Genomic DNA, 20,825 nt, shown 5'->3' on the forward strand with positions numbered 1-20,825 from the left:
GGGAGAGGCGCCTACTTTGTCCATTCATCTCCTATTTGTCATCTCCTATTTTTAAAAAAATATCTGTATTGTTCTGTCATAATGAGGCCCCTCTTTTTGCACAAACAGATGCACAACGTTGCTCTTTATCCTGTCATAGGGAGGTGACAGAACACACCCATGCCCATTAAACAAGTGGTCGGGTTTTTGGGTTTTAACTCACTGGCAGTACATCCTGTCCCTCAGTTAGACCCACCAACTGTCAAAACATCTGGAAGTTATTATTAAGGAGTGGAACTCATTTTATTCTTCCTGTGACAGTAGAAACTATTGTCTTTTTTTAATATGTTCTTTACATTGGGATGTAATGCAGAACAGACAGCAGTCAGCCTAATACATGAAAAGCACACAAGAGACACTGATTTGGTGAAGGTGTCAATGCTTTACAAGAAATTATGCATGTTCCTCATGAGTTATAAATGAGAAGCAGTGGTGATGTCATGCATCACATTTGAGTGTCATGTTTTTGCGAGGGTAGCTTGGTAACTAAAACACAAAAAGTGAAGACACTGCAAACGAGAGCGAGAGGTGGACCCCGGCCTCTTCCTGTGTGGGAGTCATAAAGGTCCATTCCTTGTCTTTGAAGGGCCCTGCTGCAGTCACTCTGCATGACATCATGGTTGTGTGGCTCTATTGGATGCACAAAGGGGCTCTGTGTGGACTCCCTGGAGAACTCATGTCAGTCAACCCACAAATGGATGGGGGACAAGAGTTTTCACAGCCAAAGCTGTCTCCAGGTAGCAATTAGAAGCATTTTGCTCCCCACCCCCGCCTTCGGTAGTTTAACAAACTGTGTTCTGTTGATCCAGTTGTGCTGTTAACAGAAGTTTACTGCAACTTTTTAAAGAATTTTCTAGAGCAAACGTGCATATTTTATAGATTATTTTTTCATGCTCTGCTCCCATTTTCCATGTTTATTTGCTGTTTGCAGCTGTTTACTCTTAATGCAAACTCAATACTTAAAACCTGCTCCAACTTGGAAGGCAACCATGCTGAAACTTTTGGAGGAAGTGTTGCTTTGATTAACCTTGAATTTTGATGGCTTTGATCATGCTTCTTCAACAAAGTGTGCATTTACTTTGACCGGAGGGGACTCATTATCCCCATGACTCAAAAGACTGGGTGGGAAAAGCACTTGGTTTGCACGGTGTACAGACAGGTATGCAAATTTCAGTGTATTCGCATTTGTTGCTCCATGCACACGGTTTAACATCTGTAAGTGAAATGTTTCAAAAAGGCAAAGAAACACCAAGTTGTGTTTCAACTAAACCATTCTTATTCAAGAACATATGTAGTGTGACAACATTTTTGACATTAAGCCTACATTGCAGTGGTGGTGCTTGATATTGGCTTTCTTAGCCATATCGCTTATACAGATATTGTCCAGCACTTCATTACAGATGCCGATATCAACAGAGACCAATGTAGGCAGCAACTTGGTCACTGTTTATCCTCACTAGGGTCACTGGGCTATGCTGGAGCCTATCCCAGCTAACTTCAGGCGAGAGGCAGGGTACACCCTGGATTGGTTGCCAGCCAATCACAGGGCACATATAGACAAACAACCATTCACACTCACATTCATACCTATGGATAATTTAGGGTCGCCATTTAACCTAGCATGTTTTTGGAATGTGGGAGGAAACCTCAGTCTAATAAACACCGTTTCAGTTTCAGAATCATGTCATATTTATTTTGTCTCGGAAAAAGTCATAAAAAAATAATGACCCACCAAGTAAGACAGGTTAGACTCAATTAAATAAGGCTGGTAAAAGCTGCACATTTCTCATTTTTATGCCAATAATAATGATCAGCTGATTCATTTATTTTCATTCATTCATCATTTTCTACCGCTTATCCTCACGAGGGTCGTGGGCGTGCTGGAGCCTATCCCAGCTGTCTTTGGGACCACCGTGCATGATCAGCTGATATTATCAAATATTCCTACTTCCGAGTATAGAAGCTAGGGGTATACAGTATACATTTAGCTTTAAAAAATCATAGTGAGGACGTTAGCCCACAGCAACTCAACACTGCCAGTGGGCAGACGTGTTCACTGACGCTATGTGAATAACTTCAACACCCAGGTTCCAAAATAACTCACAAGTCATAATAATACACACAGTCATCAGTAATATTCCACAACAATAGCCAGACTTGTTTGCTAAAAGCTGCAATTCGCTGTGCATATTTTTCCCTCTGCATGTAATGAATTTTTTTGCAGATTAATGCCAAAATCACTTTTTGACAGCAGCGCTTGTGAGCAATAATTATATGTGCTGTGGCCCAGCATGGGGTAAATTTTAGTAACCTCTGAGCTGTCTAGTATAATGTCTGCTTCTTCTAAATTCTAGACCATTGGGAGTATGTAGAGGAAGTGCTTTATTTAAATGGTGTGGCAAAATTAATGTAAGAGCCTTATAAGAAGGAATAATAAATACATACACTGTATTACTCACCACTAATGTGCATGTATACACAAATGGGACATTTATTTAGGAATCCTTATATTTAAATTTGCTAATACGTTTAAGTTTGCATTAAAAAAATAAAAATACAAATGGCTAAAATACATTATGCTTGGCCATAACAGACTGTATGCATGCATTTAAATTAACAATAAAGAAAACAGATGTGAATTTACGACACAAACTGCTGCTCCCCAATAAAAAGATATGCAGAAGCATGTATTGTGCAAACAGGTGCCTGTCAAACCCGTAACAGTATAATTGATTCCAAAGGTTGTCTCATTGTGAATATCCTACCCTAAAGGCCATAGTAGAGCGAGTCAGTTAACACCCTCCTGTGTGAAACCCAATCCTTCGTTTCTGCCGATTCGTGTTCTGATAGCACTTATGCACACGCACACAAATTAGTGATAAGAGGAAAGTCCTTACTCAGTCTACCAGTGCTTTGCAGGACAGGAAAGGTACGTTGGCTTTCGAAGGAAGTTATCTTCCTTTGGTGTGAGGGGTGAAAGGTTATCATCATGACCTTATCCCTGTCCTCACCTCTGTGAAGGCAGCTGGTTCGGTGTTGACTCCTGTCAACAGGAGATATAAGATCCTGTCCACTCATTCTGCTTTGCTCTTAACATTCTTTCTTGCATGACACAGTTTCTTCGCACAACAGCATGTGCATCGAAACAGAACGGAATATATCCCTCATTCGATGAACTAAATTTGTGCTCTACAAAACAATGGCCGACCATATTGTGTTTCTCGTTTTAAAACGTCTTAAATTACTGTAGTCTGTGCATCATGCCCCTGAAAGTGACGCCACCCCTTTCAGGAGCATCACCCATATCCGAGTCATTACAGTAATCATAGCGACAACATCAAGGCAGCTCTAGGAAGACAAGTCGTTGATAGAAAGCAGAGTGGCTGGGTGTCAGCTTGTGCTTGTTTGGCAGAGAGTGTCAGAGAAGCAAGCTTTCTATGACAGCGTTTTGCTGAAAAGTGGTATTCTATGTTTGACGAATATATTTTTTTTGGTGCTTTTGGTCTCTTTTTTGCTGTGGTTGTTCTTTGTTGTGGAAAATGTTGAGGAGGTCTTGCGAGTAAACAAGGAGGGATGTTCACATACAATTGATATGCAATGTTTTTGTAGTTCATAAATCTCTCATTCATTATTCTGGTTGTCACATTCAGTAATAACGCAAATCAACCTCCAGATGTCTAAAGTGCTCTTAAAATTAGGGACCCAAGCAATACAGCAGATTGTAGGTTGCAATTATAGGCGTTTCATACACAGGCTGTTGTTGTGTGCGCATGCAACTTTGTTCCCGATCGTTGCCGTTCCCCGATACTGTGGAGATAACTTTCTCTAAGTTAAAAAAGGTGCCCTTGAACTGGAAAGCAACTGGAGTTCCACAAGAGGGTTACGTATTGAAGAGCGGTACACTCGGATTTGATCTTTGCTTTTGAAGTGTCTTTCTGAGCAAAGTCTGTGCTCTGAATCAAACTAAGCCGTCTTAAGCAGCCTCTTCAACTGTCTTCTACTCGTCTCCCCTTTTCTTTCCTGCTCACTCCAGGGACGACGCCTTTCTTTTTTTTTTCACCAATGTGTTACCATTGCATACTAATTGTTTATAAGACCCTCTCGGTCAAGATTTGCCTGTTACAGGAATTCCAATTAAGTAAAAGTTGAGATAACTTATATATTAGCACACAGGCCACACAGCGAGGAGAGCGGAGTTTGATTCCACCCTCGGCCATCTCTGTGTGGAGTTTCTTTGTGATGTTCTCCCCATGCATACGTGTTTTTTTTCCGGGTACTCCGGTTTCCTCCCACATTCCAAAAACATGCTAGGTTAATTGGTGACTCCAAATTGTCCATAGGTATGAATGTGAGTGTGAATGGTTGTTTGTCTATATGTGCCTGTGATTGGCTGGCGACCAGTCCAGGGTGTACCCCACCTCTTGCCCGAAGACAGCTGGGATAGGCTCCAGCATCCACCGTGACTGTCGTGAGGAAAAACGGTGGAAATTGAATGAATGTTTGTAGTTAGGGCATACACAACTTATTTACAAGCTGCTAAAGAAGTTTTTTAACATTTATTAGAGCTCTCTGGACATGAACCACCACCCTTAGAGTCACCTTAATACTCATATTACCCAATATACCCAACATAATAGGAGTAAATAAGCCATTTAGGACGTACATAAAGAAGACTTGTGCTCATGTGTGTTGCTGTAAATGTGTTCCCAAGGGGAGGAGAGTGAATGGCGGACAGGAAGTGATGTGAAGTGTTTTTTGGGGGGGTTTATTGTGTTTATTGTGTGAGATAATTCACATGTCTCACCAAACATGTGGAACTGTGAACTGATTATGTGATGCACTCAACTGTAATGTGATGCATGTTCAAATGAAATAAAACCATTACCATTACCAAACATTGCTGACACCCAGTGACCAGTGTTGAATACTACATATCATTCACATCGGGTTAGAATTTGTCATCTGAATGTCTTATATTTGTATTTTATTTAACGTCATCATTTTTATGTTTGACACTGCTTAATTTTGGCCAAAAATACATAAAAGTTGCTTCAATGTGCCTTTTTTTACCCCCATAATAGACCACATAACAGCAGGATTTAATAATTAATACAGGCGTACTATATTTAGAAAAACCAGGGTGAAGCCGCGAAGTTCAAACCGCAAAGTTGCAAGGGACAACTTTATATACACTGTGGTGAAGTTAATCTGAACAGAGTAGTCACTAGGCAGACCACGACCAACAGTCACAAAAATGACAGTACAACATGTAAACTGGCGACTACTACATCTATAGGGAATAATAAATAGCTACACTAACTCTAAACACACAACTTTTGCAAGTTTTCATCCAAAAAAAGACATGCTGGGAAGAGGAGGCGTTGCCAGTTCTCTGGCAGAAAGGAGTAGGCAAGACGTTCATGTTCTTAACTGTTATTAAAGATTGAGAAAAGTGGATCAGCTGTACTTTTTTATTTTTGGTATACTTGCTGCGACCCGGCCTTACCCACACTCAAGATTGAGACCCCTGCTCCAAACCCTTCATTTCTACCTGGTTGAATTGTTGAGTAGCTCTGCAAATACAGATGACACAGAAAACATATTTCTGTTCTATGAAGAATGTGACACCTACAAGTACAAGTATACACGTACCGCCGATGCACTGGATGTACCAGGCGAATGTTCTCCGCTACATGTTATGTAACACCTCCCGCACATGAAACTGTTATTCAGCAGGGGTATTACATCCACTCATGTTGCACATTGTACTGCAGGGAATCCTATGTCCTACATTCCCAGTCCTTGAGATTAAATGCCCCTCATTTGTTTATCTCGCTAAGTCTGTAAAAGTTTTGAGCAAAGCCTTCCACATCCACTCAAAACATGCATACAATATGTAAGTGAGGATTGTCAAGGGGTTTCCTAAGATGATAAACTCATACACACAGCTGCCATACCTTTCTGTGAGGGGTCACATGTATGTGTTGAGGGAGCATGTATTCTATTTCCAGTAACGGTCCTGAGCTACTTTAATCCCCCTGCCTTGCCTCCATCACCATGGACAGAACAGGGGGAGAAAAAAGGTCCCAGCCAGCCCACCCCAGAGTGGGGAGCAGCGCTGCCGAGATTGAGTTGCAAGTTTACTGAAAATAGATTGCGAATAGAAGAGTCTTTTCTGTCAGACAGCAGAGGGTTTGATAGAAACCATCCCAGCTGAAGAGACAGCTCTGTTAGTGCTGCGCTTCAGGGCAAAAGACGAGACGCAAGCGTTCAAGTGAGGTAAGACCTTTTGTGCGTACATCTGCGCACACTGGTGGGTGTGTATGTGCACTTGCTTCCAAAACTGGTGCATGACCAAACAGGTCATGCACTGTTGATGACTTAGGGTCTGAGAGATGCTCTAGGAGCATGCGGTTAACAATAGCTAATAACTAACGTTCTAGAGCCTAGGTTCCCAAAGAGGGGGGAGTGTACCCCCAGGGGTATGCCAATTGCAGTAGGGGGTACGCGAATAGAAATGAAAACCCATTAGCGCCTAACACTCATAATTACGAGTGTGCCTAAACACCTCACAGTGCAAAAGAGAACGGAGCAGAAAGTAAAAAGAGCATGAGCAGAGCAAGTTGTCCAATGCTCTGTGTGCATATGAAAAAATAAGTTTGATTATTAATTTGTGCATTAAGAGCGTTTACTCTTGAAGGGTTTATTTATATTGGTGTTTCCAGTAGTGAAAACCAGTCACTGTGGTTGAGGATTCCCCTGAAAATGAGGCTTGTTTTTTTTCATTGGTTTTTACTGTATAGTGCTTCATCACTATATATTTTGTATAAAAGGTATACAAAACTGTGGTAAGACCAGCCATGCTGTTTGGTTTAGAGACAGTGCCACTGAGGAAAAGACAGGGAGCAGAACTGGAGGTAGCAGAGATGAGGATGCTGAGGTTCTCATTGGGAGTGACCAGGATGGATAGGATCAGAAACGAGTACATCAGATTGACAGATTGGTAGAAGGATGCTGCGTTTAGAGCTGCCAGGTAGGAGGCATAGTGGAAGACCAAAGAGGAAGTTTATGGATGTAGTGAAGGAGGACATGATGGTAGTTGGTGTGACAGACAGATGCAGAAGACAGGGTTGGATGGAGGAGAATGAGTTGCTGTGGCGACCCCTGAAAAGAAAAGCCGAAAAAGAAAGACAAATAGTGTTTCGTCGTGGTTGTTAAACTCCCCCCTTCAATGTGGTGTTAATATGCAGACTTAAACCATAGCCACCATGAGTGGACAAAAAAAGTAAATCTCAAATTTGTCACATCAAAATGTGACCATGCAAAATACAAATCTGTGACCTGGAATTACGATAAAAACCCAAGGGCTTTGTAGGACTTCAGGAGGTTTGCCACCAGCCGCTTATAATTATCTACCTGTAGTTTCCCAAAAAACTATTTCTGCAAATAAAAACAAATCATTTGATGTCAAAACCCGTGTAATACGAATGCATTGGAATGTGTAGACAGGCGTTCAGATGTTCAGATGCAAAGAATCCCTGAAATGAAGTTGAACAAATAAAGTTTTGTAAGTGTGGCAGCTTGAGTTGTTAAAGAGCACCAATGCCATTGCTGATCATATGATATTCCTTGAAATAGTTCCACTTTATTTCTTGAAATTATTAATGAAATTGTGTTCTATATTCACAATTTTATCTCTGTAGTGTAATGAAATGTTTTCTCATAATTCATCTGCGTGTGTGTGTGTGTTTTAAGTGATGAGGGGGGGCTTTGAACTTTTCAACTGACTGAACCAGCCAAACATTGAAACCCACATGAGCTTTTGATTTTCTTGTCGAGGTCCAACTCAAGTTCCCATGACACCACACATGCCATATTGAATTTTATGAAAATGGATATAAAAAGTTGCTTGAATTTTCCGTTTGATCAGATGTTTAAGCATCTGGTTTCGAATATATGAATTGATGGAATCTTATGTTGTAGCTTTAAGCGTCAAGGCTTCAAGCGTCAACCTTTGCTTTTTTTTTTTTACCTAAAAATGTGACGTGACATGCCAAGAGCATGCAGTGTGTACATGTTTGTCTGGACTTGCCTTCTCACCTTTTACAGCTACTGTATGTTAATGTGATGTGTCTTTTGTGTGTGTGTGTACCATATGTATACTCATTTATATACTCACACTGCAACTGTAGCTTTCAATTATCAATTCAACATTTTTCACTAAATATATTTAATAGTATCCAAATACTACATAAGATCTACTCATCCATCTACTCATCCTTTTGACTCCATTGTCAGATTTAGCATCTACTGACTGTAATTGAACTACAGTATGTCTGATTAAATAAAGTAAGTAAGTAAGTCTCATAGTTGTTTTGCCTGAATTATGCTCTTTTCCTGTTTATTCAATAAGACAAGGCATTGCTCTTCGTGCTGTGTACATCTCAATACTAGGGATGACATGCACACAAATTGTCAACGTCTGACTTACTGTAACTATTCCCTCCAGGCATGTTTCTGTAAAGTATAAGCTAAATTTAGACTGAAAGTGTGTGTGTAACGAGACATTTTCATGTATGAAAACTATTCCCATATAAGGCAATTGCATTTTTTTTTATTTCCTACACTACAAGTCTCTTGGCTATAGCATAAGGGGGATTCTAGTCGACAGTCCTTTTTTTTCAGCTGGAACGTTACTAATGGTGGGTAGCTTCTGTTCTACTCTGTGCATTTAGTATTTTAACATAATTTATATCATCCCCCTAACATTTATCTTCACTGAAACAGCATGGAGCTAGTTAAAATAATTAGTCTCTTGCTCCCTACTTTTAGCAAAAGGCAAAGAGGGGTCACCTTCAGAAGAATTTTTATCAAAGCTCTCATTTTAGAGAGAGCAAGTGAGAGGGAGGGCCAGTTTAAAGTGAAAATTAAGAAGCCATCTGCACTGCACCGGAAACAAATAGAGTATTTAGGATATAGTATTTGTGGTAGGCCCATAAAAATGTCTACTTTTGACACTGATCAGCGGTGCTGAACATAACACTGGTTTGCGTTATTTGCAGTGAATTTGACAATTATGTTCTTACTCACACAATATAAACCAACAGGAGTTCATCAAACCAACCAAAATAACACAGGAAGAAACACAATGTAACTGCACCACAGTCTCTACACACTAATATACGTACATGCATGACTTAGGCATTTGGGTTGATGAGCTCCTGTTGATTTATGTTGACTGAGTCAGGGTGTAAATGTAAAGCTAATTCACTTCATTAGCGCACATTTATAAATAATCAGCAATTTACGTTAAATAAGTTAATAATGGGTCTTGTTGATAGCATGAATGGTGTGGCATGCTGCTGCTGTGCAAAGTTCCGTTTAAAGACATAAGGTAGGTGAAAAGGGGAGCTCCTGCTGACATCAGTATTGAGCAAATCATCTTGTTTACTATAAATTGCAGTGTAATTTGCACATGTGTACCTGCACGCCATCGCTCTGTAGTACATACTTAATGGCATCATGCAAACTATGCCGCACCAGCCAAGTAATGTGACAGGCTTCTGTAATTAAGTGCCAGTTTTGAGTTGATCAGAACTGCTTTGTGACCTGTTGGCATGTGTGTTTGTGTGTGTTGATGTTCCAGCTGAACTCTCCAATGAACTCGGTCAGCAGCACAGAGGACATTAAGCCCCCGCTGGGTCTCAACGGTGTGATGAAAGTGCCCGCCCAGCCCTCTGGCACAGCGCTGTCGCTCACCAAACACATTTGCGCCATCTGTGGTGACCGTTCCTCAGGTGAGTGGCTGTGATGAGCACAGACTTGAAGTGTATCATTTTGCATGAGAAGGGGGGGGGGGGGCTTCTGGGTTTCAGCTACACTATATAGCGGTATTGTTCGGCCTCATGAGTCACCATGAATTGTAATTTTTCAGCATACCAAGACATTTTGGATGATTTCATACTTCCAACTTTTTGGAAATAGTCTGGGAAAGGACTTTTTCTGTTCCTCTTTTGCTCGTAGATTACCTTTTTTGAAGAGTAGAAGCTGTTATAACTGCAGAGAGGGGCATAGTCCAGTTTTTCCAGTGCTATAGCTACAATAATGTAAAGCTTTTGATGAAGGAAAAAGGAAAGGAAAAAGGTTTTTTTAAAGACCCCCCAGGATTTTGCAATGTAGCCATCAGTTTGGTGATGCCCTTCGTGTTGTGTGGTGTCCGCACTTATAATATTCAAAGCAGTTTTCAGTACACGTGCAGTACATCGTTGTTTGTTTGGAAATGAACAAAATGAGTGTCTGTCCGTCGTCTTCATAATATTATTGTGGTGTCCTTTGTTTTTGATTGAGTTGCAAATGAGCACGCCATATGTGTCAATAAAAACAAAGGTGTCTGCTTCACTCCTCAGGTAAACACTATGGCGTATACAGCTGCGAGGGCTGCAAAGGCTTCTTCAAAAGGACAGTGCGCAAAGATCTTACCTACACATGTCGCGACAACAAGGACTGCGTCATTGACAAGCGTCAGAGGAACCGGTGCCAGTACTGCCGCTACCAAAAGTGTTTAGCCATGGGCATGAAGAGAGAAGGTACAGCACATACCGTTGAGGATAGTCACACTTACTTCCATCCTAATGCTCATTTGATGCAAATGTCAGTGTTGGAGATATGAATAGCATTGTTGTTTATTTGCTTAGTATTCAAAATTAATTCTTCATTCAATCTTCATTAATTCATTTATTTTCTACCACTTATCCTCACGAGGGTCGCGGGGGTGCTGGAGCCTATCCCAGCTGTCTTCAGGCAAGACTGGTCGCCAGCCAATCACAGGGCACATATAGACAAACAACCATTCACACTCACATTCATACCTATGGACAATTTGGAGTCACCAATTAACCTAGCATGTTTTTGGAATGTGGGAGGAAACCGGAGTACCCGGAGATAACCAACGCATGCACAGAGAGAACATGCAAACTCCACACAGAGATGGCCGAGGGTGGAAATGATCTCGGGTCTTGTAGCTGTGAGGCCTGCGTGCTAACCACTCTGTCGCCGTGCAACCCCACCACAAATAATTACATGTTATCCATTTTTTTTAACAATTAAAAACTGTTACATAAATGGCAAACATGTCACTAAGTGGAAGCTGTCATTTCTAAAAAAAAATGAAGGATATGAGCAAGTGCCAGCATCCTTCATCCTTTAACTGAAAAACTCCAGTTTTTACGATGTATACAATATTTTACTGTAAAAGTACCATCAATTTAGAAATATATGATATTGTCCGTTGGAAAAGAACATAAAACCAGGGAGGATTTGAGTCCTTACAGACTGTAAGGTGTGAATTTTAACACCCCATGCTGTTCAGCGCTGTTTCACACATTGAACACATCATTCATTCCTCCCATTATGGTCACCACGGTTACTAAATACAGATATACAGAGTGAGGGATGTCCACATATGATGATGATGATTAAAGATGGTGAAGGGTGTTAACCAGGCACATACGTGCAAGTACATGCGTGCATGACTTCGATGTTGAAAACACTTTCGATATAAGGCCAGTTTGTCTTTGACCTTTACTTGGCCTTCCCCTCACCATTGAAGGACACTTTTCTCTCTCAAGGATATTATCAATTACTGCCGTTTGCCCCACTCACTGTGCCACCGAAGCCACCCCGTACACCCTGAGGGTGATGGTTACAGAGCAAGGCAGTAGTAGCCCAAAAGGCTAAGTGAATCCACAGTAAAACAGGATTATATGAATTTATACTCTTGCAGTCAGGAGAGAGGGGGAGGAGGAGCGAGAATAAAGTTAACATGATTTCAGCCCTCTTCACCTCTCTCTGACTCCGGCACAAGTATTTTACCCTTGGGCTGACCTCCACTGCCAGACAGCAGATCCTCTAAAGTGGGGCCCCTTTCCTTCTCCTTGTAGAACAGCCACAGCTACCCCCCCTCATCATGACCACAGAAAAATATGAAAACAGTTCATTCTGCAAACTCATCGAGTGTTGTGTTTTCACTTTTACTGGTGTGTGTTTTTATGAACACTTGCAGAACTTTTAAAATAGCCACACAACTTTGTTATGTGGTATTTTGACTTAAGTTAATTATACTTTCAAAAAGACAAAACATATGCACACACACTTGTGCATCTTTTCATTCCTTCGCTTGGGCGGAGGTGCGGTTTCTCTTGCCTTAGCCGCAGTGAGTCTCAGTGTCTGCTGAGCACACAAACCATTTCCTGTGTCTCCTGGCCAAGCCAATCAAATGACAGAAGCATTACAGTAATGTTTTAACCAGTTAGTGTGTGCGACAAGTCAAAAAAAAAAAATTTACCAGACACAGTCCTCATTGATTTGTGTTGTACTTTAGGTCAGGATGTTGTTCTGTGTCACACAGACTTCAATTCACTGTGGATTATTTATAGGTTTGTAAAAGAAAGAGAAGTCCTTTAGCATTCATGCATTGCTGTGAGTAAAATGGAATGCAGAGGTCGTCAATGATTTCCATTCATACTGTTGAAGCAATTATTGTTGCATCAACGTTTTTGAATGGGTTTCTAGGTAATTACTTGTTTAATAAATGTCAGAATGTTCTTGAAGAAGTCACCTTTAACAACTGACATGTGGACCGGTGGTTCACAAATGAATAAAAATAGAAAATCATGTAACGATATAATTATCGTTGTACATTACTTACAGACGCAAAGTATTCCATAACAAAAATCATCCGGTTTGTGTGCTTAACTGCATCACATGCTCAACTCAAGGAATCATTGCGGTGACTAAATGTCGCCAAAAAACAAACCGCCACCTCACTTTAATTTAATGCCAGCATATATAGTATTATATATTGTTATGTACAGTATAAATTGCACCTGATTATACATCACAGCAGTGATTTATTTATATAAGTTTATATAAGTTTGACTTAGAGGATGTCCAAAAATTCTCAAAATTCTTACAATAATATAATATTCATTCATTCATTCATTTTCTACCGCTTACAAGGGTCGCGTGGTTGCTGAAGCCTATCCCAGCTGTCTTCGGGCAAGAGGCGGGGTACACCCTGGACTGGTCGCCTGCCAATCACAGGGCACATATAGACAAACAACCATTCACACTCGCATTCATACCTATGGACAATTTGGAGTCGCCAATTAACCTAGCATGTTTTTGGAATGTGGGAAACCGGAGTACCCGGAGAAAACCCACGCATGCACGGGGAGAACATGCAAACTCCACACAGAGATGGCCGAGGGTGGAATTAAACTCGGGTCTCCTAGCTGTAAGGCCTGAGTGCTAACCACTCGGTCCACCGTGCAATCATGATTGGCTTATTTTTTAGTATACACTCTAATGGCAACAAAAGCCACCACTCTTTTTTTAATGATGCAAATTAATTAATTATCAGCAATTTACAATTATGCTCCAGCTGGATTCTTTCAGATAAAGATGTTGGAAAAAATATTACTTGTCATTGGCCTAAATACATACTGTACTGTACATGTACACTCCTGAACAAAATCGTAAGACCCGGGGGAAATTACAAGTATTTGCATTTTGCGCTGGCGGATTGTAATTAGATTGTAAGTAGAGCATCAAAATGCAAAAAGAAACAGAAGTGAGATGCAAGAAATAGAGCAGCTTGCAATTTAGGGAAAACGCGATTGAAAATCAAACAAATATAAGGTTATTTAAGTCATGTAAATGTTCCATTTATCAGTAAATATTTGGAGTGTATGACCTTTTGAGCTCCACAGTGTATATGAGCTTTTGGTTACATGTGAACATACTAAAATACCACCAAATATACAGCAGTAGTGACCGGAACCAGTTTTATTACATGCAGCCGTTCAGGAGGAGCGCCAACGAGCCAAGGACAAGAATGAGAATGAGGTGGAGTCGACCAGCTGCGCCAATGAGGACATGCCCGTTGAGAAGATTCTGGAAGCTGAGCAGGCAGTGGAACCCAAGACAGAGACCTACATCGAGACCAGCCTTGGTGTTCCTTCCAACTCGGTGAGTTTTTAGTCTCCGTACCATTCCATTAGTGCCATAATCTTAAATATGTACATTCAAATATTGCCAAGGGACACTGGGTCAAAGGTTTACACATCAGTATTAATGATCGGAGTTTTCATCTGTACTTAGGATTGTGGTTAGATATACTGCCGATGCTGTTTCTTTCGCTATGAGTGCCCCCTCTTTAGAGTTCTTTCGACAAGGACTGCTTGTGATCTGGAGCGCTGGTTCTCCCTTCTCACCTTGTATCAGACACGAGTCTCCCCCTTTATCCCCTCTGCAACAGCTGGGCAGAGGAGGCGAAATGTGATGAATAATACAACAGGCAGACTGTTCTTGAAAGCATCGCCACAAAGTCTTCGCTTTCCGAGGAATTCTGACGGAGCATGAGAAACATCTGAGCTGTGCAGCAGCCTAAGGAGGGTGAGAGCGAAGGAAGGGAGGGAAGGTGCGGCTGAAGAAGGAGGCGAGTGGGGGAGAAAGAGAGAAAGCAGAGGACTCCTTCTGGGATTCGTCTGCTTGAGGGGAGGGAAATGTCCTGTGAAGTAAAAGTGGTGATGTGAAGGCTGTTATGTGAGTAAATGGAGCTATTTTCGGAGACTAGGTAGACATGTGGGGGATGAGGGTTGACCTTACAATATCAGCACATCACTCATGCACTGAGTGTCATTGTGCCTCAATTACAACAGCAGGCTATGCACACCAATAAGGGAATTTTTTTATGCAGCACAGTTATGAGTCAATTTTAATCATTTTTCCACATGTTGCACATATATTGTGTGTAATACATTTAGTGGATATGCTCATCGGACAGCGCTTTTCTACCAGCTCATTCATGTGACTCAAAGTCCGATTTGACAAGCAAACGATCCAGCTGCAAAGGTAGCAGTCTCCTGAATCGATAAAAATCCATTACGGAGACTTACGGAGCAAAAGGATCGTCATGAATACTCCATAGGTTGCCATGACTGGAGACGAGAATTGATATAAATTGTTGCACAGAGGCAAGTATGGTAACTTTTTTCCTTTGTAACTTGTTTACTTTCAAATGTTGCATCTTTGTAACCTATGTGGAGTGTCGGAAACACTTTGCTCGGTCTGAAATGTTGCACACTTACTATTGTTATGACATTTTCAGGATGGGATTGTACTTTTCCACGCTTACACAGCGTTTCCATTGCATCCATGTGATAAATAGTTTACTTACAGTATCTGTGCTTGGACAGTTTGATACTTTTGAAGAGATGTTTTGCACTATTGGATTGAGAACTGGCATACTTAATCTGCCTTCAGTATCTGCCTTGCAGGTTGTCTTGACCACAGCGTCCCCTATTTTGCTCCCCCCACCCCACCCCTCCTCTGCATGGTTTTCATTGAGAAGCGGTGCCCCGTGCTATAATTAATCACAGAGCCCAGGCCATGAGTGCACCACATGAATGGGCCACCACCACCGTCTAATGGCTGGGGTCTGGCCAAGCTGAATAAAGTGTGTTTATCTCATGTTGACCTAGAACAGAAGTTAAACATGCGTTAGTAATGTGCCTTCAGAGGCCTCCTCTGAAGGTGGAGGGGGGGCGAGAGGGGCCGCTTGAGTTACTTAATCCTGCAGGTGGGTTTTTTTGTACTTGGTGGCTGTTCTCTTCTGTCTGTGCTTCCATTTCCATACAGCTTTAGTTGCTTATCCATAATAAAGGTATAGACTGTGTTATTTAGATAATAATTAGCTGATGATTCATCCCTGCTCCTGACGTATGAGTTTCTTTAAAAAAAAAAAAAAAAGTGGGACACTTGAGTAATTCATTTTCATGCTGATGTGTAAGCATCCAATTTTCTCCCTGTTGTCACGCTCGTATTGGCTGGTTCAAGCAGAATTAATGAAAAATTGAAAAGGAAATTTTTCTTCTCTCCTCCTCAAGCGATGAAATTTTTATAAGACAACGTGCAAGCCTGGCATTTTTTTTTTCTTAACTTGCTGCGATGGTCCAGCATGCTAGTTTAAATTGCAATAAACAGTTTTCATCATAATTAAAGTGAGATTTTTTGTGGCCTACAATGGGACGACTAGCTAAGTTCCAGTGTAATTGAGGTTTTCTTTCTTTGAGTTGTGAGATATTCGCTGTTCACTGTTCTCAAAGGGCTCCTCCTTTGTGACCAGATAACATCCTAAATGCTGCTTAGAGACTTGTCAGTGTGTACAGTAATGTGATGCCCGAGGATTGTTGCCCCCCCCCACTACCCGTCATCTCCACAGAAACCGGGTCAGTGTAAACACCGCTAAGATAGCCATGCAACATTCATGAGGCATGCCATGTTGAACTGGAACTCCTGCACTTGTGAAAGAGGGGAAGTTCAACTGTGTTGCACTCTTAAAACATATTGTGTTTGTCTTTGTTTTGCCTGGGTCTGCCCTTTTGGAATGAATTAGCTGAATTTGTTTATGCGCTTTTGAGAGGAAGTGTGTCTCACAATATCTGTCACGCCGAACTACACCGTCCACATCTCCCAAGGAGATCCGTCGCTGCAATATTCATGAGTTGCCAGTATTCATTCTCCCACTGAAGAATAAGACACTACTTTCATTTTTCAAAAGAGTGTCGTCTTTGTGTCTGCGCTAACTTTTTTTTTTTCCTTGTTTCCACTGCATCTGTGTGATACTCAGCAGTCAGTGTGAGTTTCACACTGCAGGGAAGGAAACACAGAGGACACACAGAGATGTCTCTGGCCCAGTGCTACAAAATGAGGATGTGAGTGGAGGGACGTTTTTCTCCTTCATCATGAACTAATCTTCTCTTGAGAGGTGGCGTTGATAGTTTGGATCCTCCAAGCTTTTAGAATTGATCAGCAGGCTTTGGAAAAGGATGCCAGGAAGGTTCTGCTGATTATGTTAGTGAAGAAGTTCACAGGAGGATACTTGTTTAACTCATTTGAATGAAACACAAGTCTTTGTTTACAGAGGTTCATATCAAGCGTTTGTATTCCTAGGATGGCGACAAGTGGACGTACAATGTGGGTGCGTTAGGCATACCGGATCTGAGTTGCATTCGAATCTCAGTACTTGTGTTCCCTGAGGGTCAAAGACCAAAGTCTTTCAGGACTCTTTAGGGCAGGGGTGGGCAAATATTTTGACTTGTGGACCGCATTGAGTTAAGAAAATTGTCCGAGGGGGCCAGAACATATATTTAACACACGCACACTATTCTATGCTTATAATTTTCCTTGAGTTATTTGTCTAAATTTATCTGTAAAAGTGTTATACTATCAGCCGTATGTTCTCATGTCCCTTTTTTCAGGAGCACGCTAAACATCAGACCACATCAAACTATGTAATTTAATTTTTAAGTTTTTTTTTTTTACTAAATAAGACATCCGACTTGCAAGTCATGTTGCCAGTTTATATGTTAAAAGTTAAAATACTTAGAAAGCAACTGGTGGGCCCGATTCAAACGCTTGCTGGGCCGCATGTGCAGCCCTGGGCCGTAGTTTGCCCACCCCTGCTTTAGGGTATGCAGTCCTTGTCTCGTTGTTGAAACTCGTAATGCACACAAAGACACTGATATTGATCAAATGTCACTCACATAATGTATGCATTCCACACACTATATTGACATAATCATTAGCAGGCCACATAATGGCCTCAGAGTACATAATTGTTCATGCTACCTGGACATTTGGAGACAAATGCTTACAAAAATACATTTGTTTTTGTAACCTATTCCGAGCAGTAAATCTTGTAGTAGTACTTGTGTCTTTGCATAGAATGTGAAGGGTAAAGAAGCAGTTCATTTTGCATTCAATACATCTTCACATTTGATGAAGTGTGCTGTCGCAGCAGAAGATAATACTCTGTGCCTCACTTAAATGAGATTTGGTTTTAAAAGCCTTCTCTATTGTGTCTTATGTCACTTACCTAAAAATAATAGCCGTGTTCATCCGTGAGGCGATCCTTTCTGTTCGCTTTATGCCCATCACCGCTTATGGCTTGAGTGGATATAATAACTCGATAGATGGCTCTTTCTCCTTGATTCACTTTACATTAAGCCTGGTCAGTCTTCAACTAGTAAATGGACTAGACAGTGTGCGCTGTTGCTGGTTGCTTTCTATATATATATATATATATATATATATATATATATATATATATATATATTGTGTCATTGATCATATGTAGAGAAAAAAGTCAAAATTTGAAAAACATTGAAGCTATTGTACCTGGTCAGTGTCAAACACATGTGCTGTTGTGAAATGTCAGCAGAGACCTCTTCGGTTATATTAGCTGTCCAAACAGCTGATTTGTGTCTGCTAAATGAGCCACAAAGAACTCTGCTTAGAGGCAATTATATTCCATTTGGGGAAACTCGGTGCCTAGTATTTTATTGTATTCTTTATCGACTAGATATGTGTCATACCTGTCTGTTCTCCTTTCCTTGCAGCCCAATGACCCAGTGACAAATATCTGTCAGGCTGCGGACAAGCAGCTCTTTACGTTGGTTGAGTGGGCCAAGAGGATTCCCCACTTCTCTGAACTGCCACTGGACGATCAGGTCATCCTTCTACGAGCAGGTTGGTAAAATTCAGCTTCTAATATAATAATAACTGCTTCTTTGGAGGCAAAATGTCTTCTAAGACTACATGAACAGTCCAGTTGTGATCGATTCATTGCCCTCAGAATGCAATGAATGAGAATATTTGCTAAATGTTGCTAAAACATTTGTTGCTAAAATTGAGATTTCCACCACTTATTATGGATAAAAACTTATTTCTAAATGTGATTAATTGTGAGTTAACTATGGACAAAAATGCAATTAATCACAATTAAATATTTTCAGCAGTTGACATCCTTAATAAATGCATTAGCACCATAGAAAAAGTAACAGATCTGGTTCTTGCTTCAAATCGACTCTCTCCTTTTCCCCCACAAGCTGCATCACTGGGGCTGGACAAAGAGTTTCGAGTTTCACTGACTCACGGGTGCTAGATGAAGACTCGAGTTTCTCATACTCACGGGTCCCTGACAAACACTTGAGTTTCACAGAGTCACAGCTGATCAACGAAGACTCGAGTTTAACTGACTCACGAGTAGTCAACAAAAACTGGAATTTCAATGACTCACGTGTACTCGATAAACTGTTGATGTAACCCGATTTTCCCTGTGCGTTACAATAACTCGTTCACCTACTCACAATAAAGATAAGTTTCACCAACTAAATGGGGACACAACGAAAACGTGAGTCTCACTGACTCATAGTTGCTCGCCGAGCATCTACAGCTGCCTAACTTGTTGCACACGTGCGGATTTTAGCGCATGCCCTTTGTGACAAGTGACAGGAGTGACTCATAAGAACTTGAGTCAGTATCCATCACACCGAAGAACATCACATTTCTCTCCTATTGTCCCTTGAGAAGGAGCGCTGTCATAGAAATTGTTGCTCACATGTGATGGTTGTACTCACTTTTGTGAATACTGCATTTGGAGAGAAGTGCTCAGGATGGATTTAAAAGATAGTTTAAATTTAACATCACATGCAAGAGGGTCTTTTGGGGTCCCCGAACACATTACCCCTGCTGGCTGCCTGTCGTTGCAAATGACACCATTATATTGCTAATCCACCTTGAGGAAAAGAAACGATATTACACACCCAATCCCATCCCATGAAATAAAAGAGAATCCTCCCATCAGTCTTTATGCTGTGCACACACAAGTGATGGAGAGACTTGAGCCAAGCAGAGAGAGACATTATTCCGGAGAGCTCGTCTCCTCTCAGCTCTCAGGTTTTCTATAAATAACCGCTTTAGTTCTGCTGTATCACAGATAAAAGCATCCTGGCTCCTCTCGTACCCAACTCAACTCTGGGGAAAAGAGGCGAGTGTTGCCAGGCAGAACAGTTAAAGGAGCTCTGTCACTCAAAAAGCACCGTCTTGTGTCTTGAGTGCTCTCGGTGTCAAGCCCCTGCTTTGGCGCATCAAGCCTGTTGTCTTTATCGTGTTGGCAGCCACAGTTCATCGCTTTTACATGCCTGTCGCTTCAGAAAGTATGATTCCAACGTCTTAGTAATAACCCGATGACGCCGCTTGAGAACCCTGTGTGCTTTTACCACGCAGCTTAATTGAATCATTGCAGCCCCCCCCCCCCCACACTCTAACCCTTTGTTGTCACTGTCATTTGGCCTGAAAGCACTCATGTGAACCTTTGTACTAGGATTTGCTTGTTTTCTCTCCCTCGTTTACGCTTTCCTCCGTCTTTCTCGCCCATTTCTGCTGCAGGTTGGAATGAACTCCTTATTGCGTCATTTTCGCACCGCTCAATAGCAGTAAAAGACGGGATTCTGTTGGCGACCGGGCTGCACGTCCACCGCAACAGCGCTCATAGTGCCGGAGTGGGAGCCATCTTTGACAGGTCTGTGGGAGTTTTGCCTTGTATAAATTTCATACTGTATAAAGCTCACAAGCTGCATGCCTTGGGTTTAGATTACAATGTAGGTGTATTCTATCCTTTTTATAAGCATTAACATGCCACAAATTAACCTTTATTAAATTTGGAGGTGTAAATTTGCAAAGGTTTCACAATGAGCCACACCAGGTTTCTGTATACCGTATTTGCAATGCTGTAGTCGAGGCAGAGGGCGGGAACAGACTCTGCTGCCTGCTGATTGGTTGAAATAAAGGTGCGGGCTTCCTTAATTAAAGAACTGAATTTAACAAATACTGAAATAAAATGGAAAAGTATCCGTATTGATAGTAATGTTTCTCAACAAACA

At 41.3% G+C, this 20,825-nt stretch overlaps 2 protein-coding genes across 6 annotated transcripts in view; both read left to right on the top strand.

Annotated features, from left to right (window-relative positions):
- Positions 1 to 20,825, top strand: part of LOC131114761 (bromodomain-containing protein 3-like) — a 196,983-nt gene that overhangs the window by 139,853 nt on the left and 36,305 nt on the right. The gene's annotated exons all lie outside the window — the stretch shown is intronic.
- rxraa (retinoid X receptor, alpha a) overlaps positions 1 to 20,825 on the top strand; it is an 85,512-nt gene that overhangs the window by 55,028 nt on the left and 9,659 nt on the right. For 4 of the 5 annotated variants that reach the window (XM_078794174.1, XM_078794176.1, XM_078794175.1 and 1 more), the window contains exons 4-8: positions 9,686 to 9,836; positions 10,446 to 10,625; positions 13,883 to 14,067; positions 18,501 to 18,630; positions 20,332 to 20,464. In XM_078794174.1, the coding sequence (XP_078650300.1) occupies positions 9,686 to 9,836; positions 10,446 to 10,625; positions 13,883 to 14,067; positions 18,501 to 18,630; positions 20,332 to 20,464 (779 nt within the window). The remainder of the gene's footprint in view (positions 1 to 9,685; positions 9,837 to 10,445; positions 10,626 to 13,882; positions 14,068 to 18,500; positions 18,631 to 20,331; positions 20,465 to 20,825) is intronic. The other variant, XM_078794177.1, reaches the window with a different exon arrangement.

This window comes from Doryrhamphus excisus, linkage group LG10 (genome assembly GCF_037039965.1).
Source record: "Doryrhamphus excisus strain RoL-2023G ecotype Guam linkage group LG10, RoL_Dexc_Guam_v1.1, whole genome shotgun sequence".
Classification (NCBI taxonomy): Eukaryota; Metazoa; Chordata; class Actinopteri; order Syngnathiformes; family Syngnathidae; genus Doryrhamphus; species Doryrhamphus excisus.